General features: G+C 41.8%; 1 protein-coding gene across 3 annotated transcripts in view; it reads left to right on the top strand.

Moving 5' to 3' along the window:
* Positions 1–23,069, top strand: part of plppr2a (phospholipid phosphatase related 2a) — a 44,083-nt gene that overhangs the window by 4,352 nt on the left and 16,662 nt on the right. For 2 of the 3 annotated variants that reach the window (XM_067381339.1, XM_067381341.1), the window contains exon 2: positions 9,815–10,003. In XM_067381339.1, the coding sequence (XP_067237440.1) occupies positions 9,815–10,003 (189 nt within the window). Of the gene's footprint in view, positions 1–9,581; positions 10,004–23,069 lie in introns of those variants that run through there. The other variant, XM_067381340.1, reaches the window with a different exon arrangement.

Below are 23,069 nucleotides of genomic sequence, written 5' to 3'. Positions count from 1 at the left end.
CAGTGTAGAGATCTACAAAGGCACAGAAAAATGAAAGGAATGAAAATTGATTTTTTCAAACGGGTTTGACACTTGAACTGGCAGGTCACTGATGAGCATTGTGAGAGCTGAGCAGTTTGACTCAGTAGGAGGATAAAAGACAAACAGTGGGAAGGCAGAGGAACAGTTTTGCTCTTGACAGATGAATGAGTAGTTACAGAAGACTTGTAGAAAGGGAGGACATAAAGGGAGGAAAAGCAGCACATCTTGGCAGAGGCCTAAATGACTTGAATTTTGCGCTCCAGCAGGATAATGTGTGTTTACAGCTGAGACTTCACTGCACACATGCACAAACACAGACTAATAACAGACTGATCTTACATCTGTAGTCCCTTAACAAGCTGTTAACTGTGAGGCAACTACAAACATATTAAAACATCATTCATTTTGTGCAGTAAATATTTTGAGCGCCACTTGCCACAATATTAACTGAACTAATATTGAATTCTAAATTCTTATTTGAAAAGCTAAAAAGTGGCCAACATGAGCGAACTTTTTCTTTTCTTTTTTTTTTGTCATTGTTGCCTGCCACAAAAACACAATTTTAAAGATCTTATTGTTGCATCCATCCACCCATCTATCCTCACACAGTACAAGAATGCGGCACATGCTGTCCTTTGGTGCTGTTTAGTTCTGCTCATCAGACAGAATAAAAGCCCTTAATGAGCTATGAATAAGATGAGAGAGAGCTGTCACTCAAACTGCTAGACAGTCTTCAGTGTCTGTCAGCTTGAGAATGCTGTTGAAGACGAAGAACTCTAAAAATACACTGAAAGAAGAGTCTGATTTCAAGCTTAATTAGAGCTGAGACATTTGAATGACACTGAGATTTTGAGTGATATCTGTCTGTCCATCTGTCTGTGGTTCTATCTATCTATCTATCTATCTATCTATCTATCTATCTATCTATCTATCTATCTATCTATCTATCTATCTATCTATCTATCTATCTATCTATCTATCTATCTATCTATTTGTCTGCCGTTCTATCTATCTATCTATCTATCTATCTATCTATCTATCTATCTATCTATCTATCTATCTATCTATCTATCTATCTATCTATCTATCTATCTATCTATCTATCTATCTATCTATCTATCTATCTATTGTCACGGGGTGAAGAATCACTCGACAAGAGGTACGTGAAATCAAAACCCCCGGAGGGTGGATTTATTGAGAACTGTGGGGTGCCTGGTGAAATGTGTGGCTTCGCTCTCTGGTGGCCTGGTGCTTCCCGTGTGCTCTTCGTGCTCTTCCAAGCCAGTTGAGGTGAAAGTGGGTGTCCAAACGTGCTCCAAAGTGGCTGGGCTGTCGATCATTCACTGCTTTCTGTAAAGAGATGAGACAGGGGTTAGACCAGCCTTGCATTCGGTTCGAGACCGCCGTTTGAGCGCAGCGTGTGCTCCTTAAGAGTGTGCTGGCTGATGGGGAGCAGCTGTGACCGATCAGCCGGTGACGAGGAAGTGCAGGTGTTTTCCGTTGGTTGCCAGGGCGACGCTGATTCCTCTGGGAGTGCTCGTCACATTCCCCCCCCCCTAAGCGTCGTTCTGGTCCTGTGAAGACATTTAGAGAGTAGGGGTGAAATTAGGGGAGGGTGGGGAATGACCCCTGACAGACCTGCATAAGCTGTCCAGATCCGGGAGAGCCCATCGGCGTTCGCGTTGGCGGACCCAGCCCGATGGCGAACTTCAAAGTGGAAGTCCTGGAGCGCTAGGAACCAGCGAGTCACCCTGGCATTGGTGTCCTTGGCGCGGGCCATCCACTGTAGGGGCGCGTGGTCGGTTACCAGGGTGAACTTGCGGCCCAGGAGGTAGTACCGGAGCTCCAGGACTGCCCATCTGATGGCCAGGGCTTCCTTCTCCACGGCGGCGTACTTCCTTTCGGCAGGGGACAGCTTCCTGCTGATGTAAATGATTGGATGCTCCTCACCTTCTTGAATTTGGGAGAGGACTGCTCCCAGTCCTGTGTCGGAGGCATCCGTCTGCAGCAGGAAGGGGCAGCTAAAGTCCGGGGCGCGGAGTACCGGCGAGGACGTAAGTGCTGCTTTAACCTGGGAGAAGGCCTCTTCTGCCGACGGGGTCCAGCATACTTTCTCCGGCTGCCCCTTCCTGGTCAGGTCTGTCAGGGGGGCGGCTAAAGAAGAGAAGTTGGGGATAAAACATCGGTAATAACCCGCCAACCCCAAGAAGGCTCGTACCTGGGTCTTTGTCTGGGGTCTTGGGGCAGCGTGGAATGAGTCCTCGGCCGACTTGGAAGCCCAGGTACTTGGCCTCCGAGAGAGCTAGGTGGCATTTTCGAGGGTTGGCGGTAAGTCCAGCCCGCCGGAGCTCCGAGAGCACCCTCCGCAGACGATTCAGATGTTCATCCCATGCCTCGGAGTGTACCACGACGTCATCCAGGTAAGCGGCCGCGTAGGCCTGGTGGGGCCGCAGGAGGATGTCCATCATCCGCTGGAATGTCGCGGGAGCCCCGTGTAGGCCGAAAGGAAGGGTCCGGTACTGCCAATGGCCACTGGGGGTGGAGAAGGCGGTCTTCGGCTTGGCAGCGTCGGAGAGCGGTACCTGCCAATAGCCTTTGGTGAGGTCCAGGGTACTGATGTACCGGGCCCTTCCTAGGCGGTCCAGCAATTCATCCACTCGAGGCATGGGGTACCCGTCGAATTCGGAGACTTCGTTCAGGCGACGGAAGTCGTTGCAAAAGCGGAGGGTGCCATCCGGCTTTGGGACCATCACAATGGGGCTGGACCACGGACTCCGGGACGGTTCTATTACCCCCAACTTTAGCATTTGTTGGACCTCTTCCTCAATAGCCTGCCGACGAGCCTCCGGGACTCGGTAGGGCCGTTGCCTTACGACGACTCCTGGGGCCGTCCGGATGTGGTGTTGAAGCACGTTGGTCTGCCCGGGCTGAGAGGAGAACACATCCTGGAACTGACTGACGAGGTGCTGCAGCTCCGTCTTCTGGGCAGCCGAAAGGTGGGGGTTGACATCCACAACCACGGGCTCGGTGAGGCTTAGGGCAGCTACCTGGTCCTGGGTCCCCACCCATTTCTTCAGGAGGTTGATGTGGTAGAGTTGCTCCGCCTGCCGGCGTCCCGGCTGTCTCAGGCGGTAGGTGACTGGCCCAATCCTCTCCACCACCGAGTAGGGTCCTTTCCAGGAGGCCAGAAATTTGCATGCGGAGCTGGGGACCAGGACCATGACGCGGTCTCCCGGTTGGAACTCCCGTGGTTGGGCTGCCCGGTCGTAATGACGTTGCTGCGCCTGTTGGGCCCTGGTGAGGTGTTCCCGGACTAACGGCATCACTCGGTCGATCCGTTCCCTCATTTGCCGGACGTGTTCAATGATGGTACGATGGGGGGCCGGCTGCTGCTCCCACGCTTCCCGGGCCACGTCCAGGAGGCCTCGAGGTTGACGGCCAAACAGGAGCTCGAAGGGGGTGAAGCCAGTTGAGGCCTGGGGAACTTCGCGGATCCCAAAGAGCACGTAGGGGATCATGAGGTCCCAATCCTGCTTGTCCTCCGCCGCCACGCGTCTGAGCATTTGCTTGAGGGTCTGGTTAAACCTCTCCACGAGCCCATCGGTTTCGGGGTGGTAGACGGTGGTCCTCAACTGCTTCACTCGCAGCAGCCGGCAAAGGTCTGCCATTAGCCGGGACATGAAAGGGGTTCCCTGGTCAGTCAGGATTTCCGAGGGGAGGCCGACTCGACTGGCCAGCAGAAACAGCTCCTGGGCGATGGCCTTCGCGGTGGCCTTCCGCAGGGGGACTGCTTCTGGGTACCGGGTGGCATAGTCAACGATGACCAGGATGTGCTCATGCCCCCGGGCAGACTTCGGCAACGGCCCCACTATGTCCATTCCAATCCGCTCGAAGGGCACCTCGAGGATAGGCAGCGGGATGAGCGGGCTGGGGGGAGGAGTCCTGGGTGACGTGGCTTGACAGGTCGGGCAGGCTTGGCAGAACCGCTTCACTTCGCCGTCCAGGCCCGGCCAGTGGAAGCGGTCGCGGATGCGTTGAGCGGTATTGGCTGCAGCGAGGTGTCCTGCCATGGGGTGGGAATGAGCCAGTTCTAGAATGGTCTCGGTCTTGGCTCGAGGCATGACTAGTAACCTTTTCTCCTCCCCCCTACGCTGGGCGACACAATACAGCAGGCCATTCTCTACAACAAAATGTGGGAGAGGGTGGGGCCGGGGGAGGACGTCCTTTCCATCTACGACTCGCACCTGGCTCCAACAGTGTTTGAGTCGGTCGTCCTCCCGCTGTTCCTTGGCGAAAGAGCCCCCTCCAGCGGCCTGTTGGTACACATCATAAAACAGATTAGTAGATTGGGAGGGGGTCTCACCTTCTCTCCCACTGTCGGAGACGAGCAGGGCCGGTCGGCGGCGGGGTCCAGGCGGCCGCCTCGGTCTTCGACGGTTCCCCTTGGGGCTGGCAGGCTGAGTAGAGGCGGACAGCAGCTTCTCGAAGCCGGGCCAATCCCTTCCAAGTAGTACGGCCACCGGCAGGTCTTTCACCAGGCCTACTTGCACCGGCCAGGTGCCCTGGGGGGACGAAATGACCATCTCACGGGCCGGTACTTGGCGAGTGTCCCCGTGCACACAGGTAAGTGGTAGGAAGTTTTTCCGGCCGCTTCGAGGGGTGCACAGCCGCGACTGGATGAGGGTGACCGCACTGCCTGAGTCCAACAGGGCCCGGAACCGTCTTCCATCGACCTTCACCTCTGCTTCGGGGGCTCCCGCCGGTACTCGCTGGTGAAGGATGCAGCCTGCCAGCCAGGCTCGCGGAGGCGATGGTGGATCTGCACTTGGCATGGGCTCATCTCGCGGTGGGGAAACCGTCGGCCTGCTGACTGGTCGCGCGGTGCCTTCGAGCGGGCGTCGCTCCTGGACCACCCTCCGGGGAAATGGCGGCAGCCGGTCCCCTGCTCCGCTGTGATGGACAGTATCCGCCAGCTCGATCGCCTCCACTAGTTCCCGGACGTCACGTGGGTTCCTCATGCCGACGGCCTGTCGGTAGGCGCGAGGTAGTGCGCGCAGGAGGCGATCGACCACCACTCGTTCCGCTACCTCGGTTGCGGTGGGGTCCCCTTCCAGCAGCCAGTGCTGGGCGATGCGGCTGAGTTCAGCTGCCTGGGCACGGGCTGGCACCCGGGGCTTGTATTCCCACTCGTGGAACTGTTGGGCGGCGCACACAGGGGAAAGGCCCAGCCTCGCCAGGATCTCTCGCTTAACTTCGGTATAACTGTCGGCACTTGCCACGGGGAGCAAGAAGTAAGCCCTCTGTGCTTCACCGGTGAGGAGGGGTGCCAGCGCACGTGCCCACTCGTCTTCAGGCCATCTTTCTCGGTGGGCGGTGTTTTAAAAGACCTGAAGGAAGGCTTCCACATCGTCATCAGCTGTCATCTTGGGTAACAGGCGGGTAGCTTGTGCCCGAGGCTCAGGTAGCGGAACGCGCTGGGCTGCGGCCGCCCGGATGGCGGCGAGTTCATCCTCCGTCCTGCCCAGGCGAGTGGCGAGGTGTTCCGCTATTTGCTGCTGGCGGATGCTTACTTCAGCGAGGCGTTGTAAGACGTCCTCCATCGCAGGGACGCGCACGCCGCCTTCCGTGGTGCTGGTGACACAAACAGAGGAAGAGGGAAAAAAATTAGGGGTTGGAGCAGTGACCTTGTCGGTGATTCCTCACCGTTATGCCCGCATTCTCCACCACTGTCACGGGGTGAAGAATCACTCGACAAGAGGTACGTGAAATCAAAACCCCCGGAGGGTGGATTTATTGAGAACTGTGGGGTGCCTGGTGAAATGTGTGGCTTCGCTCTCTGGTGGCCTGGTGCTTCCCGTGTGCTCTTCGTGCTGTTCCAAGCCAGTTGAGGTGAAAGTGGGTGTCCAAACGTGCTCCAAAGTGGCTGGGCTGTCGATCATTCACTGCTTTCTGTAAAGAGATGAGACAGGGGTTAGACCAGCCTTGCATTCGGTTCGAGACCGCCGTTTGAGCGCAGCGTGTGCTCCTTAAGAGTGTGCTGGCTGATGGGGAGCAGCTGTGACCGATCAGCCGGTGACGAGGAAGTGCAGGTGTTTTCCGTTGGTTGCCAGGGCGACGCTGATTCCTCTGGGAGTGCTCGTCACACTATCTATCTATCTATCTATCTATCTATCTATCTATCTATCTATCTATCTATCTATCTGTCTGTCTGTCTGTCTGTCTGTCTGTCTGTCTGTCTATCTAGTTCTATCTGTCTATCCGTCTGTCTGTCGTTGTATCATCTATCTATCTGTCTATCTATCTATCTGTCTATCTGTCTGTCTGTCTGTCTATCTGTAGTTCTGTCTGTCTATCCGTCTGTCTGTCTATCTATCTATCTATCTATCTATCTATCTATCTATCTATCTATCTATCTATCTATCTATCTATCTATCTATCTATCTATCTATCTATCTATCTATCTATCTATCTATCTATCTATCTGTCTGTCTATCTGTCTATATGTCTGTCTGTCCATCTCTTTCTGTCTGTTGTTCTTTCTTTTTATCTGTCATTATATCTATCTGTCTGTCTCTGCAATTCTTTTGTATTTCACAATAATATGGATCTTTTTCCAGTTGTTATTTCCTTGTTTTTTATTCAATTTTTTCTTTGACAACCAATATAGTTATATTTAGTCCTAAACATCAAACATCAGCTATATGGAAAACAAATTCTCAGCGTTCAGGCTGAGAAAAATCTAATATTTCACAGGCCAGCTGCACAAAGCTCTTGAATCAGAAAGAGGTCAGAATGCTCTGAGGAGTCATACCTTCTCAAACAGGCTTTGAAACAGATCTCGGTTCACCATGTTCTTCCCGAGATTACAGCACATCTGTCATGATTAATTTATGATAGCAATGTATCTTGTCCTTTGGAAGTCCCCTTCTCCGCTCTCCTCCAAACATAATCAAGCGTGTCCTCCTCTGCGCTTCTCCAAAGCATGGCGTCTGCTGTCAGCTTTGTTTACTGTGATGCTGTGGTTAATACGGCAAGGGTCTCTATTGATCTGTCTCAACTTGTTTGCAGTATGCACTACAATAACGGTATATAGAAGTACATATATTACAGAGCAAATATTCATATGCAACTGTGACGCACATTTTTTTTCCTCATGTCTTCCACAGCACATGGGCTCTTTATTTCAGTTTGGTACAGTCATGTCTCCAGGCTTGTTCAGAAACTGAACTTTTATCTCAGACTAAACTATCCAGAACTGACTGATGATAGCAGAGTAATGTTGAATTTATCTTCCTGTTGAAAAACATGTTGCCATATGGAATATTTCTGCTCCCCCCGCTCTCTAATTAGACTCATTGAGTGAACACAGACCCACAGAGTGATTCTGGCACAGTTGGTTTAATGATTGTTTCACTAACCCATGCCAAATACAAGCAGCATGTTCCAATGAGATACTATTTTAAAATTTGGGTTGAATATTTCCCACTAACAAATGAATGAATGATCAGATACTACAATCATCATTATCAATGCTTCTTTGAGGTAGTATATTAGTAGAAAGTGGCTGAAAAAAAAACTAAAACAACTAGATTTTTACATTTTGCATTTTTAATGCCCTGTTGTGACGTTTCTAGGTTTGCTACTTGCTCTAGGTGTTTGTCTACTAGTTCCAAGTCAAACGACTCCAGCCTTATGAAGTCTGTAAATATGACTTGAGTCCCTCCTTTAATGTAAATTTGTAGGGTTTTTTTTTTTTTTTTTTGCCTATTTTATTCAAAATCATAAGTCTGATCACTTAGAAAACTAACAGCACATCTCTCCCTAACAAACCAAAGTTTATAATATTATTCTTTTTTTTTTACGGTTATTCACCAAAGTTTAATACCTATGGTTATGGAATTGTTCAGATTTCTTGCTCTAAATATAAGCAATCGTAATAGTAATTCTTGCCTTATCAGACACTGATCATCTTCAAAGCTCTGGTCTGTCCCCTAGTGGACAGTATCAGCATTGCACTACTCTAAATCTAAGCTCTTTTCTTTTTATCTTCTTTATTTTTGTTTCTTGTAAAGCTGCTTTGGAATGGTGTATTTTTTAAAAGAATATTTTAACCCTGTATGTTTAACCACTTCACCAAGGCAATCATATGCAACAGTATTTGTCTTTTTCTCACTTTTTATATGTGAGAGACATTAAGAACTCTTGACTGACACATGGGTCAAGGTTTGTGTTTGGGTGTGTGTGTGTGTGTGTGTGTGTGTGTGTGTGTGTGTGTGTGTGTGTGTGTGTGTGTGTGTGTGTGTGTGTGTGTGTGTGTGTGTGTGTGTGTGTGTGTGTGTGTGTGTGTGTGTGTGTGTGTATGTGGGTGTCTGTGTGGGTTGAGAGATCTGGGTGAATAATCCAAGCATATTTTTTACGCTTCATATGCTCAGGAAAGAATGCACTTATGAGAATAAGAAACATATTATATTTAAATATAGTGGCCTCCAAAAAAATGCCTTTGGGCATGTATGTCACAGTTATGTCAGGTTACATTTAACACTAATATATATATATATATATATATATATATATATATATATATATATATATATATATATATAATATGATTTTTTATATTGTAATATTATTCATGTGTTCATGTATTATTCATGTAATGTTATTCATAGTCATGTGACATAAATTTACTGCCAATTTATTTTTTTTTACATACAATTATATATTTATTTAATATTTTCATATTTAATAAAAATAATGTGAAATATTACAATATTATTTAGATTTTTTATTTTAATTTTAGTATGCATTTCATTGAAACAATATTTTTATATGAATATTAAAATATTAAACATTTTTATTATTATAGTTTATATACATGTATAAATGTATTCTTATATTATATATTAAAATAATGATAAAATTGTTTCATATTTTTAATCAAATAATGTGAAATATTACAATAGTATTTAGAAGTTTAGTATTTAATAGTTTATTTAATATTTTAATATTATTTAATAAAATGGTTTAATATCATGATAGTATTTATAATATTTTAATATTTCATATTATAATATTTTTCTTATTTTGTTTTTTATTTTGTCATTCTTTTTATTTTCATTTACTATTATTATTATTATTATTATTATTATTATTATTATATAGCCATGTTGAAATATTATAATCACAAATTTTGGCCAAAGAATGTAGCCCTACAAACAAGCACAGCAAACCTGAATTTTTTTTTCTTTTTTTTTTTTCCAAATGCATTTTAAATCGCTATTGCAATTAGATTTTTCCCCCAACTTGTGCAGCCCTATTAGATACCTTTTGTGATCATTATATATCAGTAGTTATTTTTGGATTGCTTGTGTAAAAGCCTGTTGTCTTTGTATTTTAAAGGTTTAATGAGAAGCATAGTGTGTTAAAAGGCTTGAATGAACGGGAGCTCGTTTTGAAAGTTGCTAATGAGTGTGTTCACACCCTCGTTGTGTTTCACACACATCCAAAATGTCACATACGTGAACACACGGACACACACATGCGCTGCTGAGCCAATTTGTGTCTGCTCAGGCTCAAATTCACGCTGTCCCTCCCCGCTGTTTCTCTCCACATCTTTCCCCGCTTTCCACTCTCCTCGCACTCGCTCTGTGCGGCTTTCCTCGTAGAACAGCATGTAACGTTCTCAGTATCACGACACCGGAGTGTGTGTCTCTGTGATTGTGCGCTAACACACAGGCTGTGGCGGAGCGTCTTCTTCTCTGGTTCTAAAGCGTGGATCATGTTCTATTTTCAGCTGGTGATCATGGCAGGCACCGTTCTCCTGGCATACTACTTCGAATACACGGACACCTTTCCCGTACACGTCCAGGGATTCTTCTGCTTCGATAAGACGTTCTCCAAACCTTACCCTGGACCGGATGAGACCAGTAACGTACCGCCGGTGCTCGTGTACTCTCTGGTTGCTGCGATTCCTACTATAACCGTGAGTAGCCCTTCATTTCTCTGTGTGCTTGTGGGTAGTGAGAACTTTAGCTTGGGTGATAAAGGATGAATCATTCATTATCTGGATATATGTACATGTGATGTGATTTTGTGCATGTGTGTGAGAGAGAATTCAGATCGCACAAATCCTGTCAAGAGCAAGTGTGGGTCATGTTTCACACCAAAATCAAACACTTATAAAACAGGCTTTATTATATAACAAAGGTTATTTTAGGACTTATCATTTTGTATGTGACATTATTTTCACAACCCAAATGGCATTCTTTTCACCATAATGTGGGGGGGGGATCATAAAGATATTAAGGTAGGGTGGGCAATTCATAAACACTTTTAGAGTTATTCTGGTTAAAATTCACATCCTGATAGCAATCAATAATATAAGTGGTCTAAATGTACATATATCTTCTGTGGAAGTCTCAGGAGCAAAAAATGTTCATCCAATCATTGCATTCGGTCCTGTCAACATATGTATTTTTATACCTCAGATATCACACGTCATCAGCTTGTTTCATGCTGTGCAGTTAGACAGACGTCAGTCGCAGAGTGCCACAAACAAACAGCAGCTGCCTTTACAGTTCCTCCTTAACCTAAACAATGAGCTTATGCTGTTTCACGCCATATCGTAACCATGACTATAAGATGGCAAACCATGACGTTTTACCAGGAGCTGTTCACGTCCTCAGATTTATGCATTTCTATGCCAACACTATCAACACCGAAATTAATCTGCAGCAGTCAGGTGGAACAAGTTACCGCTTTGTAAGTTGTTTATGTTCATTATTCTTGTAATGTTATGTGCTTTGCAGACTGTACTCTGGCTATGTGCGTTCATGTGTTTCGGGCGAGGCGTGGCTTTGAAGACGCTCTGAAGGGAGGGTGGGATCTCATGCTTTGAAAGCTAACTTGCTATTGCGAGCCTCTCTGAAATTGCCTACCTTACCTTTATTATATATTCTTTAAATTGTAAAATATTTATTCAATAATAATAAAATAATATGAAAATATTAAATAAAAATATTAATTTATTATTATAGATAAATTAATTTAGCTATAATAATAAATTATTTATTATAATTATAATAAATAAGAAACATATTTTTATATTTGACCGTTTTAAATTGGTAACATGAAAATATCATAGTGTTAAAAATCGTAAAGATTTTTTAAGCATTTTTTTTTTTTTCATTTTGATTTAGAAAATAACTGGCTGTATTTTAGTAATAAAATTTGTTTTTCTATTTTAGTAATAAGAGTTTTAAAATTGACAATAATATTACAATGTAAAAGGGGGGGGTTAAAGGGGGGCTGTTTACACGACACTGTTTTCAACTAAAAATTTAAAACTTTATGCGTTTTGGCCGTTTTGGCATTTACACAACAATAGGGGCCTGGAAAGTGCAAGTTTTTGAAAATGATAGTTATCGTCAGTGTTGGGGAAAGTTACTTTTAAAAGTAATACATTACAATATTGCGTTACTCCCTAAAAAGTAGGAATACATTACATTACTTTTGTGTTACTTTTTCTCACCTGGACTGGGCTTGTTTGTTTTTAATAACAATAAAACAGTTATATTTTTGGCAAATGTTAAGGCCTTTTTCACACCAAAAGTGTAATGAATAAGGCTCAGGCTGAAGGAAATGCATATTTACACCTTTACAGGAGAGGGCGCAACTCAAACAAACCGTTCAGCTGTGCTGCTATTCTGGAAGAATAGGATACAGGAGAAGGAAGTTCAACACTCTTATTTCTAAATCTAATCTAAAGTAATTTTTGCTTATTAGTATGGTTGAATTGGATCATCGATGTTCAGCAGTAAAGACATTGGTTACTAAAGTGAGATTAAATGCATATATATTTGTGCAAAATGTATATTTGTGTAATTTAATATAGTTTATTACAGGTTTGCATAAAATTCTGAGATTTGCATTTCACTGTTTTTATTAATTTTGAGGTATTCTGAATGTTTTTGTGCAAGTGAAATGAGTAAATACATGTACATATTTAGTCTGGAACTACAATGACCATCATGTTCACACAGCGCACACAATTTCTCTCAACATAGAGTCAGGAGAGCTGTCAGTCAATAAATGTGAAAAAGTAACTTGCGTTATTTATTTGAAAAAGTAATGCGTTACTTTGCTAGTTACTTGAAAAAAGTAATCTGATTACATTACTCAAGTTACTTGTAATGCGTTACTCCAACACTGGTTATCGTCTCCGTGTCTATGACAAAAATGATCATTTGTGATGTGTAGGTGTGTTTCTTCATCGCCATGAATAATACAGCGTTTTTAATTTCACTGATCCATGTGAACAGGGATCGTTTTGACCAAGTTTATTCTCATCATAATCAATTCCTCCTTACCTTTTAAGTTTAAAGTTAATCCCTTACCAAGATTTAAAAAAGCGTTTCAAGTAATGGAGCAACAGGATTACATTTTATCTATCTTAAATGTAAATTAAAACCAGGATAAAAATATTATAGCTTAAATGTAAGCCTGTCTATTTTTCACAAAGTCTGGTGCAACAGAATTATCATGTAAAACTTGATTTAATATAGTTGCCAGCTTAATCTTTATTGGTGCAACTCACCATAGGGACATTTTATATTAAGCTGATAGTGAAATGAAACATCCGTGATGAGTCCATGACTAGTGACAGAGCGACCTCTGAACAGTAAAGAAGGTGTAGACAGCAACTATAACTAGATGTGATGGTTTGTAGGTGCTGGTTTTACTGGTGTCTCCCTGCCACGTTGTGAAATGGAGGCAACAGATTGTGGGACCACACGGATCTGCCTCCCTCCTTTTCTGAGTCTGTCAGAGCCACGTGTGGTACTTCTAGTGTGTGTGTTTGTGGGCATGTGTTTCTGGGCGAGTGCATGAGCCAGCAGTAGATCTGAAGCCTGGAGTACGAGCTTCATGTGTGAGTGTACTGGCATGAGCTGTCAGAGACAAAACACACTCACACATAAAGTACAGCCAAGTGAAGACGAGGTCGAGAGACGCATGAGGAGGAGTTTGAAATGAAGACTTCTGTTAGATTCATAAATAAGGGAAAGTACAAGAAATCAAGCAAGGCATGTGGGATAGAAACACAGCCAAGAGACTCGTTTAGAGATGTTGTGATGGCCCGGCAGGGGCAATGATAGATTGAGAGTGAGAAAGAGAATGAAATGTGCAACATCTGGTGCTTTTTTCCCATCGGGACACAATCACTTTCTGTCCAAAACAGTGACACGGTCACCCAGATTTGTTTTTTATGAGGGAATGTCATGCATAAAATACACTACAAATCTCAAAAACACTGTAAAAACAGTGCTATTGTGAAATATTTTTACAATTGATGATCATTACTCCAGTCTTAAATCATTCTAATATGTTGATTTGATGATCAAGAAACATTTCTGATTATTATCAATGTTGAAAACAGTTGTACTGCTTCATATTTTTATGGAAACAATGCTAAAAAAAAAGGTTTCTTTGATAAATAGAATGTTTAAAAGAACAGAACAGTACACTTTGTAACCTTTTTTGTTGTTATTGTTCAAAATCATCAATATTTCTTCCAAAATGTGTTTTTGTCTTACACTGATTCACGATGGTAAGCCTGTTTTAAGTGTTTATATTTTAGACCTGATGGGAGGGTTTTCGCGGGGTTTTCATATTTATGGTGTGGGAGTGGCATAGGTTAGTTGTGACAATGAGCAAAATGCAATGGAACACTCCACTTTTTTTTAAAAAATAGGCTCGTTTTCCAACAGTTGAGTTTTACCGTTTTCGAATCCATTCAGCCGATCTCCGGGTCTGGCGGTACCACTTTTAGCATAGCTTAGCATAGTTCATTGAATCTGATTAGACCGTTAGCATTGCGCTTAAAAATGAGAGTTTCAGTATTTTTCCTATTTAAAATTTGACTCTTCTGTAGTTACATTCAGGGTTCTAAATTAACACCCGCCAGATGCGGGTTAAAATTCATTTTGGCGGCTGTTAATAAAAACTTACTAGCCAGTTTGGCCGGTGATGCCACCGTTTTGTAGCTCTTTCAAAATAACCCGCAAATACATTGCAAAAAAGCCCGACCAACATACAGCAGCCTGTTGGCTGGTTGGTTTTCGGAGCAATCGTGTAGTGATTATATTCACCAACAGAGGGGGCTGTGCAGCTACACTGTCACTGCTACACTTGGTCGCGCGCGCGCCGCTACTTCATGAAGAACGTAACCTGGACCAGAGCAGATCGCCATTATCATCAATTATCAAAAGAAACATTGCAATTGGTTTCAACTTGTAAGGTAGTAACATACTATTCATGTTAAATTAAAGTAATACAGTTGTGTGTTTTATAACAGGGCTTAAACAAGGTGCAGGATTTTTTTGGACTATTTAAACGTCCTCAGTCACAAAGCTGCAATTTCCACACACGTCTTAACTATCACGAGGTGAAGGTACACTCAGATATGAATAAATAAAACAATTATAATAAAATAATAATACACTTGCAACTTACTTAGTGCTTAAAATGCAGAATGATAGTTAAAAATAGTTAAATGTTTAAAAAGTTGTCATTTCTGTACAGTAGCCTATAAACAGCTCATGAAAATGAAAATATTAAATTCAATAATAAATGTTAAAAATATTTGTTAAATGCCATTTTATCTCATATTTATGTTGTTTTAATGTTGTAATGTGATTTTTCAAAATAGTGTAATACTTTTTTTTAGTTAGGCTTGGTTAACAGTGTTATAGTTTTTTGGTGAATTGTATTAAAACCAGACCAAAAGTCCTAATAATAAAATTAAAGTAGTCTCAACTTATTAGGCTTTATAGTGAACAATTAAAAAACATTAAAAATGTTTTGTCCTCGTTTTTTTATTAATAGTTAATAACAAATGAGATTTCAGTGATATTTTGACCACTCAAATAGGAAATGTCCATTTCATAAATCTGGTCGCCTTAGTATGTACACTAAAGAAAAAACAAAATGAGTAATTTCATGGTGGGAAATAATAATTTTAAAGTAGAGGCAGTAAAGGACCAAGATGTGATTCAAATGATAGATAGATGAAATGTTTGCACTTTCTGTGCATATTTTGTTGTATGTTACATCAATGTTAATAAAATAATCAAATGCATTCAGTGGCACTCATAATTTCTCTTATTTTCACCAGAAAAAAATTTGGCTAGTGGAAATTCTGATTGGCTGGTAACTTTAGAAAGTTACCAGCCACATTGGCTGGTGATCAAAAAAGTTAATTTAGAACCCTGGTTATATTGTGTACTAAGACCAACTGAAAATTAAAAGTTGTGATTTTCTAGGCCGATATGGCTAGGAACTATACTCTCATTCTGGCGTAATAATCAAGGAACTTTGCTGTCGTACCATGGGTGCAGCAGGAGCAATGATATTACGCACCTCCTGTGACCCCCTGTTTGCACAGGGAGCGTGCCTTGCAACCATGGAGACATTTGTTGTGAGAGATGCTGTGCAATATCATTGCGCCTGCTGCATGACAGCTGATTGGTTTCTGCTGATCCTGCAGCTCATGAAGTTGCTTGCTCAATATTTAAATAGTCTGGTTGAGTGTTTGCTGTAGGCAAAACCCCTCCACCTCCCCAGCTCCACCTGCCTAGATCTGCTACGGGATTTATGTATGTCTATTTATCCGGCAGCAGCAAATCTTACAGGCTCACAGCAGCGTGTCTGTTAATCTAGTAGCAGTAGCAAGTTCATACTTGCTCAGCAGTAGCAGTAACGAAAAAATCAACAGAAGCAGCATAGCAGATCTAGTCTGCCAAGACCAAATACATTTACACTGCCATATTCAATAACATGCTAAACCTAGTTGTCATCTATCTATGTAGGTTTCCTGAGTCACATCGCTCACTGTCTCTCAGCGAATTTGATGGAGTGTTTTCTGTCCCCTGGTGTACATTCATGCTGAGACTTCAAGCTGTAACCACTGAAGCTGAAATGTCACTCAATGTACAGCCACAAGTCCCATCAAGCTCTGTGGTGTGTCTGCTCATCTCTCTCAAATTTGACACTCTTCAGGAGTAGAAGTGGCTTTCTTCATGTTTCTAAAATCTGATGAGAAACTATTTAATGGACAGACCTTCAGTTTCTAATTAATATCATGTTGTCTGATTCTAGAGCTTCCTGGTCAGATGTGAATGCTCGAATTATTCCACTGAAAAGTGGACAAAACAATAGTCCATAACAGTTGTTTTCCCCCCAAAAAAGGATCAAAATAATAATATCTTCTCATACAAATACAATGTAATTCATAATGAGGGCAGTGAGATGTTGATTTAATATGGTTTGGTCTTACAAGAACATGGTACTTCACATTTGGGGAAACTTGAATATTTCAAACATCTCTCAGGTCTGAAATGAGTTTTCAGACCCAAACAGGCCTGAAGCTTGTTAAGACTTGGATTTTCATCTTCACCATCTACTGATGTAGTGACATATTGAATATTCAGTTTTACAGTCAGGGAAGTACTTTTTACATAGACAAACTCCAACAACAGAAACTACCTTTCATATATCATATAACAGATGTTCTTCAGCCAAAATAAAAAAAAAGTTTAGTTTCAGTCATAAAAATGTAATTTTATCAAAGGGTTCTGCAAATTCTCTCGCCGAATCTAACCCGCAGAAGAGTATATAATACACCAAACAAAGAGAAAAGTGAATGAAAGGGTGTTCACTGTGATAATTAATTTGAAGGGAATATGAGAACAAGAGACGGTAAGCATGAGTGGTAGAGACTGATGAAAGAAAGCCCAAGATAAACGCTCTCTCTGTCACAATCTCTACACCGTATGATCAAAAGAGCCCAACTCTAATGCTGAAAGAATGTCAAAAACAAGCAGTTAATTATTAATTTTGTGCTGCTCTAAAAGTTCTTTTCAAAAGCTGTAGGTTTTGCAGGTAACTTTTGTTTTCTGAAAATTTGATAGCATCACCGACACCTTTAACCTACTCACGATTTAAACTCATGATCAGATATGGTAAGGAGATGTTTAGAAAAAAAGTACACTGCTGTTTCACATAATTAACATATTCAGTTATCAAAGGCTTCAAAAATTACATAAAAGTGACATGTAACCACCAGAAAAGTGTTACATATGACTAGTGTGCTATGTGTGTAAGTCTTCTTAAAGTTTCATTTTTGTGCATATAAAAAGATCAAACAAACATAAAGTGCATTTTGTAGTCTTTTAAAGGGATAGTTCACCTGAAAATGAAAATTCTGTCATCAGTTACTCACACTCAAGTTGTTCCAAACCTGTATGAATTTCTTCTGTTGAACACAAAAGAAGATATTATGAAGAATGTCTGTAACCAGACAGTTGACAGTAGCCATTGACTTCCATAGTATTTTTAGTAACGCTTTACTTGAAGGGGTGTGCATAAGACTGACACCTTCATAATCTTGACATGACACATGTCATGAATATGAAGGAGGTTTTATGAATGTTTATGACAACTGTCATTAAATGTCATTCGCTCAATTATGTAATTTTTAATGCAAAGATGACATTGTTTGAGATGTCTTTGTTACGACAACTTGACATAAACCAATACATCATAACCTGTCAGTGTCTTTGTCATGACAACTTGACATTAGCAAAACATCATAACCTGTCATAAACATGACGTAGCAGATTAATTATCAAACTTAAACTACTTGGCTTTATGGGTTAACATTACATTACATTATTTTGGTAACACTTCAGTATAGGGAACACATATATAAACGATTAACTATGACTTTTCCCTCAATAAACTCTTAATTTACTGCTTATTATAGTTAATTGTTAGGTTTAGGTATTGGGTAGGATTAAGAATGTAGAATACGATCATGCAGAATAAGGCATTAATATGTGCTTTATAAGTACTAATAAAGTTTAATAATCTTTTTTACGAAATTTGAAATTGTCTATTATCTGACCTTCTGTTGGAGGAAACCTAAAAAAAAAAAAACATGAAATGAAAAATAGTCATGACACTGTTATAAAATTATTTGTCAGAGTATTGTCACTAAATGACATTTTAACGACAAGTTAAATTTGTACCACTGTACTTGAGCTCAAGATACATATTCATGACACTATTATAATGGCCTCATGACAGCCAATGTCAAAACCAACCACATGACAGTTTAATGTAATGTTAACCCATAAAGCTAAATGATGTCAAGTTGTCATGACAAAGACACTGACAGGTTATGATGTATTGGTTTATGTCAAGTTGTCATAACTCGGACATCTCAAACAATGTCATCTTTGCATTAAAAATGACATTATTGAGCGAATGACATTTAATGACAGTTGTCATAAACATTCATAAACCCTCCTCATATTCATGACATGTGTCATGCTATGATTATGAAGATGTCATGTCAGTCTTATGCACACCCCTTCAAGTAAAGTGTTACCGTATTTTTTTTGTACAGAATGTGTCTGAGGTTTCAGCTCAAAATACCCCATTGATAATTTATTCTAGCTTGTCAAATGTGCCCCTATTTGGGTGTGAGCAAAAACACACTGACTTTAAATGCAAATGAGCTGCTGCTCCCGGACCCCTTTCCAGTAAAGGGCGGAGCTTTAACAGCTCATGCTTTGGTTTCTCAACAACAACAAAACTGGAGAATCTCATGAACCCAAAATGAGGATTGTCAGTAACGGTGTTCAGCCTTACATTGTTCAAACCGGAGTCGGACACTGATGGAGAGACTCAGGAAGAAGTTACAACTTTTAGAATGAAACTGGACATTTCTGAACGGTTAGTGGATAAATTTATGTAATTGTTGTGGAGTTGATTCAACTCATCGATTAACATGTGTCGTCATGTTAATCTTTTGTGCAAATCCAGCGTTGAATTGAACCGTTTGTGAAGAAGTCTGGTGTAAAATGACGGCATGGCAACAACACTCGACTACAACAACTCTTCCTCTTCTCTAAAGCAGCCCAACATGGCCTCATCCCCTTTGTTGAGTGTTCTCAGGGGTGGGGTTTATGTAAATTTTAGGGTTAGTGATGTCACAAACCCAGGAAGAAGCTCATTATAGTCAAATCATATCAAATCATAATCAACTACCACTTTAAAAGATCTTATTTTGTGTTCAAAAGAAGAAAGAAACTCCCATACAGGTTTGGAAGAACTTTAGAGTGAGTAAATGATGACAAATTTTATGGGTGAACTTAAAACCATTTTAGTTATTCGGTTGGCCATAATACTTCTACCAGAAAGACTCGGGCGGCAAGATAATGTAACAATGATATTTGTTAACAATCAAGCAAAATATTTTAAGATAAAGTTCTTTGGGGTAGGCCCTGTCCCTATACCACATCCTAAAGGATTGCAGACTCTGCATTCCTGCCTGAAGATGAAGGCAGGGGCGTAGCCGACCCCCTGGGAGGTCTGGGCAGGGACTATCCTGGTGGTGGTGGGGAGGATGGAGGTGAAGGTTGGCGTCAGCATCTGTGAACTCAGACAAGTGTAAGTACCGATCTTTTATACTCCAAGTTTAAGATAATGATTGGATGGATCTAAACTAATAGGTGACATAACACTGAGTCTTCCTGGCAGAACTTATGCTACAGCTTTCATTTCCCTAAACCGTTTTACCACAACATTTCCACTAATGTGCTTTCATTTATGAATTATAAATATTTTGAGGATGTTTGTGCTCTGCTTGTGCATTAGACAGGTCACTAGATTGCCGCACTTTAAAATCACCATGAAATCAATATTGACAGTTCTTATTTTTTATGGATTGTTGCAGTATTTAATGTAAATGATTTATCCGTGCATTTTTTTTTTATTCATATGCCCTTGTATTCTTTAATTAAAGTAACTTCCCCTCTCTCTTGCAGTGACATCTCTTCTTTGAAGATGTATTTACTGATGTGAGGGCAAGACAACTTGTAACATGAGATCCACAAATAGCAAACCACAACCGTCCAATCATTCAATCAATTCCCCATGGACAAAATGATGCCCCGCCCTACATTTGTTCTTTTTCGAAAAGCTGTTTCACTCGAAGATGCGTCACAATAGGGAAGAAAATACAATCACAACTTCCATTTCATGCTACATAAAATTCTTGCTTCAAAATTGCCTGATTTGAGGTGTAAATAGCATCAAAACAGCCTAAATATAACCTTGCGATGGCCAGAGGGAGGGTTGGAGCGTGTGGAGGGTGAACAATGATGCCACCTGAGAAACTGGAGCAGATGGCACTAGCTACTCGAGGGGGTGAATGCACTGGCATTTCAACATATGTCTGAACTGTGCACCTCTCTGTCATGGCATGTATGTCCACTCGTAGCCTCAGGGAAGAGCAAGTTCATGATCTGTTTTACGTCACAATGAGAGAGAAGATGAAACGGGGAAAAGCAGCAGTGTCAGGACTCTAGGATTTCATTCTGTTTCATCACACATAAAAAGGCATCGCTTGACTGTCTGGTTTGCTCAGGAGATGAACAGAAGGTGCATTTAAATGATGCAGATGTATTTATACATGCATAATTGACATGATCCTTAAATAATAATTTTTTAGCAAATAATTGAACTGTAAAAACTGTAGTTAAAGGATTAGTTAACTTTCAAATAAAATTTTCCTGATAATTTACTCACCCCCATGTCATCCAAGATGTTCATGTCTTTCTTTCGTCAGTCGAAAAGAAATTAAGGTTTTTGATGAAAACATTCCAGGGTTTTTGAAGGTTTCAGTGCAGCTTCAAAGAGCTTTAAACAATACCAGACGAAGAATAAGGGTCTTATCTAGAGAAACTATCGGTCATTTTCTAAAAAAAGTGTAAATGTATATGCTTTAGGCCCAATCCCAATTCTACCCCTTACCCCTTCCCCTTTGTTTCGCGCGTTCACGTGAAGGGGTAGGGGTGTCCCAATTCTCATTTGGTTGGAGGGGAAGGGGTAGGGGGAAGGGCCAGGTAGCGAAGATTTTTCGGGACCACACTTCAGACGAAGGGGTATGATAAATTTCCAACATGGCCGACCGAGCGAGCAGAGAGACCCATAAATGTAAGTTTTTTTTTTACGATAAACAGTATTTTAGTAATAAATAATCACTTGTTTTATGTTGCCTTTAATCTTGTGTTCATGTATACGGTTATGTTCTCCGAAAAAAAGATTTGTAAAAATCGCTATGAAAACAGTTCGCTAATGTTTTTTACTTTATGATAGTTCCACAACATATATTTTTTTATATTTTATTGAAACCCGCGTTGATTTGACAACATTTATTCAAATCCGGTGGCAGCTAACTTGTCTTTTTGCCGCATGCCTGATTAATGTTTAGTTTTGTTGTGGTTACGTCCATAAATACGTGTACGTTACATGATATAAACAAAAAGTGCATTCAGTTTGCGTGCTTATTCATCAGTATTGTATGTTCTGTATCAACCATGGACTCCTGAGGAAACACGCAGGCTCGTCTCCTTTGTCTTATGCGAAGAACTGAAGACAAATGCAAAAAAAATAGCTGTCGCCCAAGCAACAGAGATCACTACAGCTATCGAGGGCATCTTAAAAGGCCAATTCACACCGCACCAACAAACAATTTTTGTTAGCGCAACCCTTTTTATTAACGAGACCCATAAGCATATACAACCATGTAGCTAAACAAGCCAAAACGAATTATTAAAAACGAAACTGAAGGTAAACCTGCGTTGCTCTCATGGTGGTTACGTTACCTCTCTCTTTCGGTGAAGTGGAGCAGCTGCTCTTGCTGAATGGCACGGATTGCACTATGGACTATTGTACCTTTTTGTATATTTTTTAACAGTATTTTATTTTTTATAATGAACAAGCTGCGATGTCACGTTTCCACTGCTTTGTTGCGTGTGTGTAAGGCGCGGGCGCGATCAAACAGCTGTCTTTGCAGGGGACTTCCCTAATCGTCATGGCAACGGTTCGTGGCCAGGTCAGATTACATCAGAGTTTGTTGCTGTCTGTTGGAAAACTGTTCACACCGCGCAGACATTCCACGACCCGACAAACGCCGATTAAACATGTTCAGTCGGGTGAAAACCGACTTCAACAGACGCCAACAGGGGTATCACACCGATCCAACAAACTCCAACAGACGAGTGTTGTCGTTGCGGTGTGAATTGGCTTTTAGAAGTGTGTGATAAACATCGGCGCATCTATGACGTAGGAGCTAGCGACGACTTATGATGACGTGTAACGGTCTAGTAGTGGTGTCCCATTTCTTAGGGGAATATTTTCAGCCCTACCCCTTGACACTGTTTCAAGGGGCAAGGGGAAGGGGTAGGCGTAGGGGGAAGGGGAAGGGGTATAAAATAGAATTGGGATTAGGCCTTATATCAGGGATGGACAACTCCGGTCCTGGAGGGCCAGTGTCCAGCAGAGTTTAGCTCCAACCCTAATCATACACACCTGAACCAGCTAATTAAGGTCTTTAGGATTAGTAGAAAGTTATAGGCAAGTGAGTTTTTATCAGGGATGGAGATAAACTCTGCAGGACACTGGCCCTCCAGGACCGGAGTTGTCCATCCCTGCTTTAACGAGTTCGTTTGCCCATATAATCTTTAGGATATTAGGTTAGCTAATTTGGCTTGCTGTCCACTGAGGAGGGGCTCGATGAAGCATCTTCAACTCGAGCTCTGATACACCCCCCAGTGAATAAATATAGGATGTGATTACATAGGGCAAGGTACCTGAAATGAAGGTGGAGTTTGGGGAGGTGGAGGGATGCTGAAACAGCTGAGACTGAAGAGAGGTAAGCAGCTGCTTATATACTCTGGCTGTTGATTGGAAGATTAGATGGGCTCGCTCCTCCCTAAATTACGTTTAGGAACTTCACTTATTTAAACAAACGATCACCTTTGTAAGTGCTTCCGCCAAAACACGCACTTTCGTATTCTTCAAAAAGCTTACGCTGTATGTCCTACGCCTTCCCTGTTCAACTTACGAAACGAACGCAGCGCCAGTTCCATTTTTTTCCCTAAGTAGAATAGGGAATGCGTAGGACATACAGCGTAAGCTTT

This window comes from Chanodichthys erythropterus, chromosome 3, assembly GCF_024489055.1.
Source record: "Chanodichthys erythropterus isolate Z2021 chromosome 3, ASM2448905v1, whole genome shotgun sequence".
Taxonomy (NCBI): Eukaryota; Metazoa; Chordata; class Actinopteri; order Cypriniformes; family Xenocyprididae; genus Chanodichthys; species Chanodichthys erythropterus.
The sequence above is the reverse complement of the archived record's forward strand: the minus strand, read 5'-3'. Positions and strand labels throughout refer to the sequence as shown.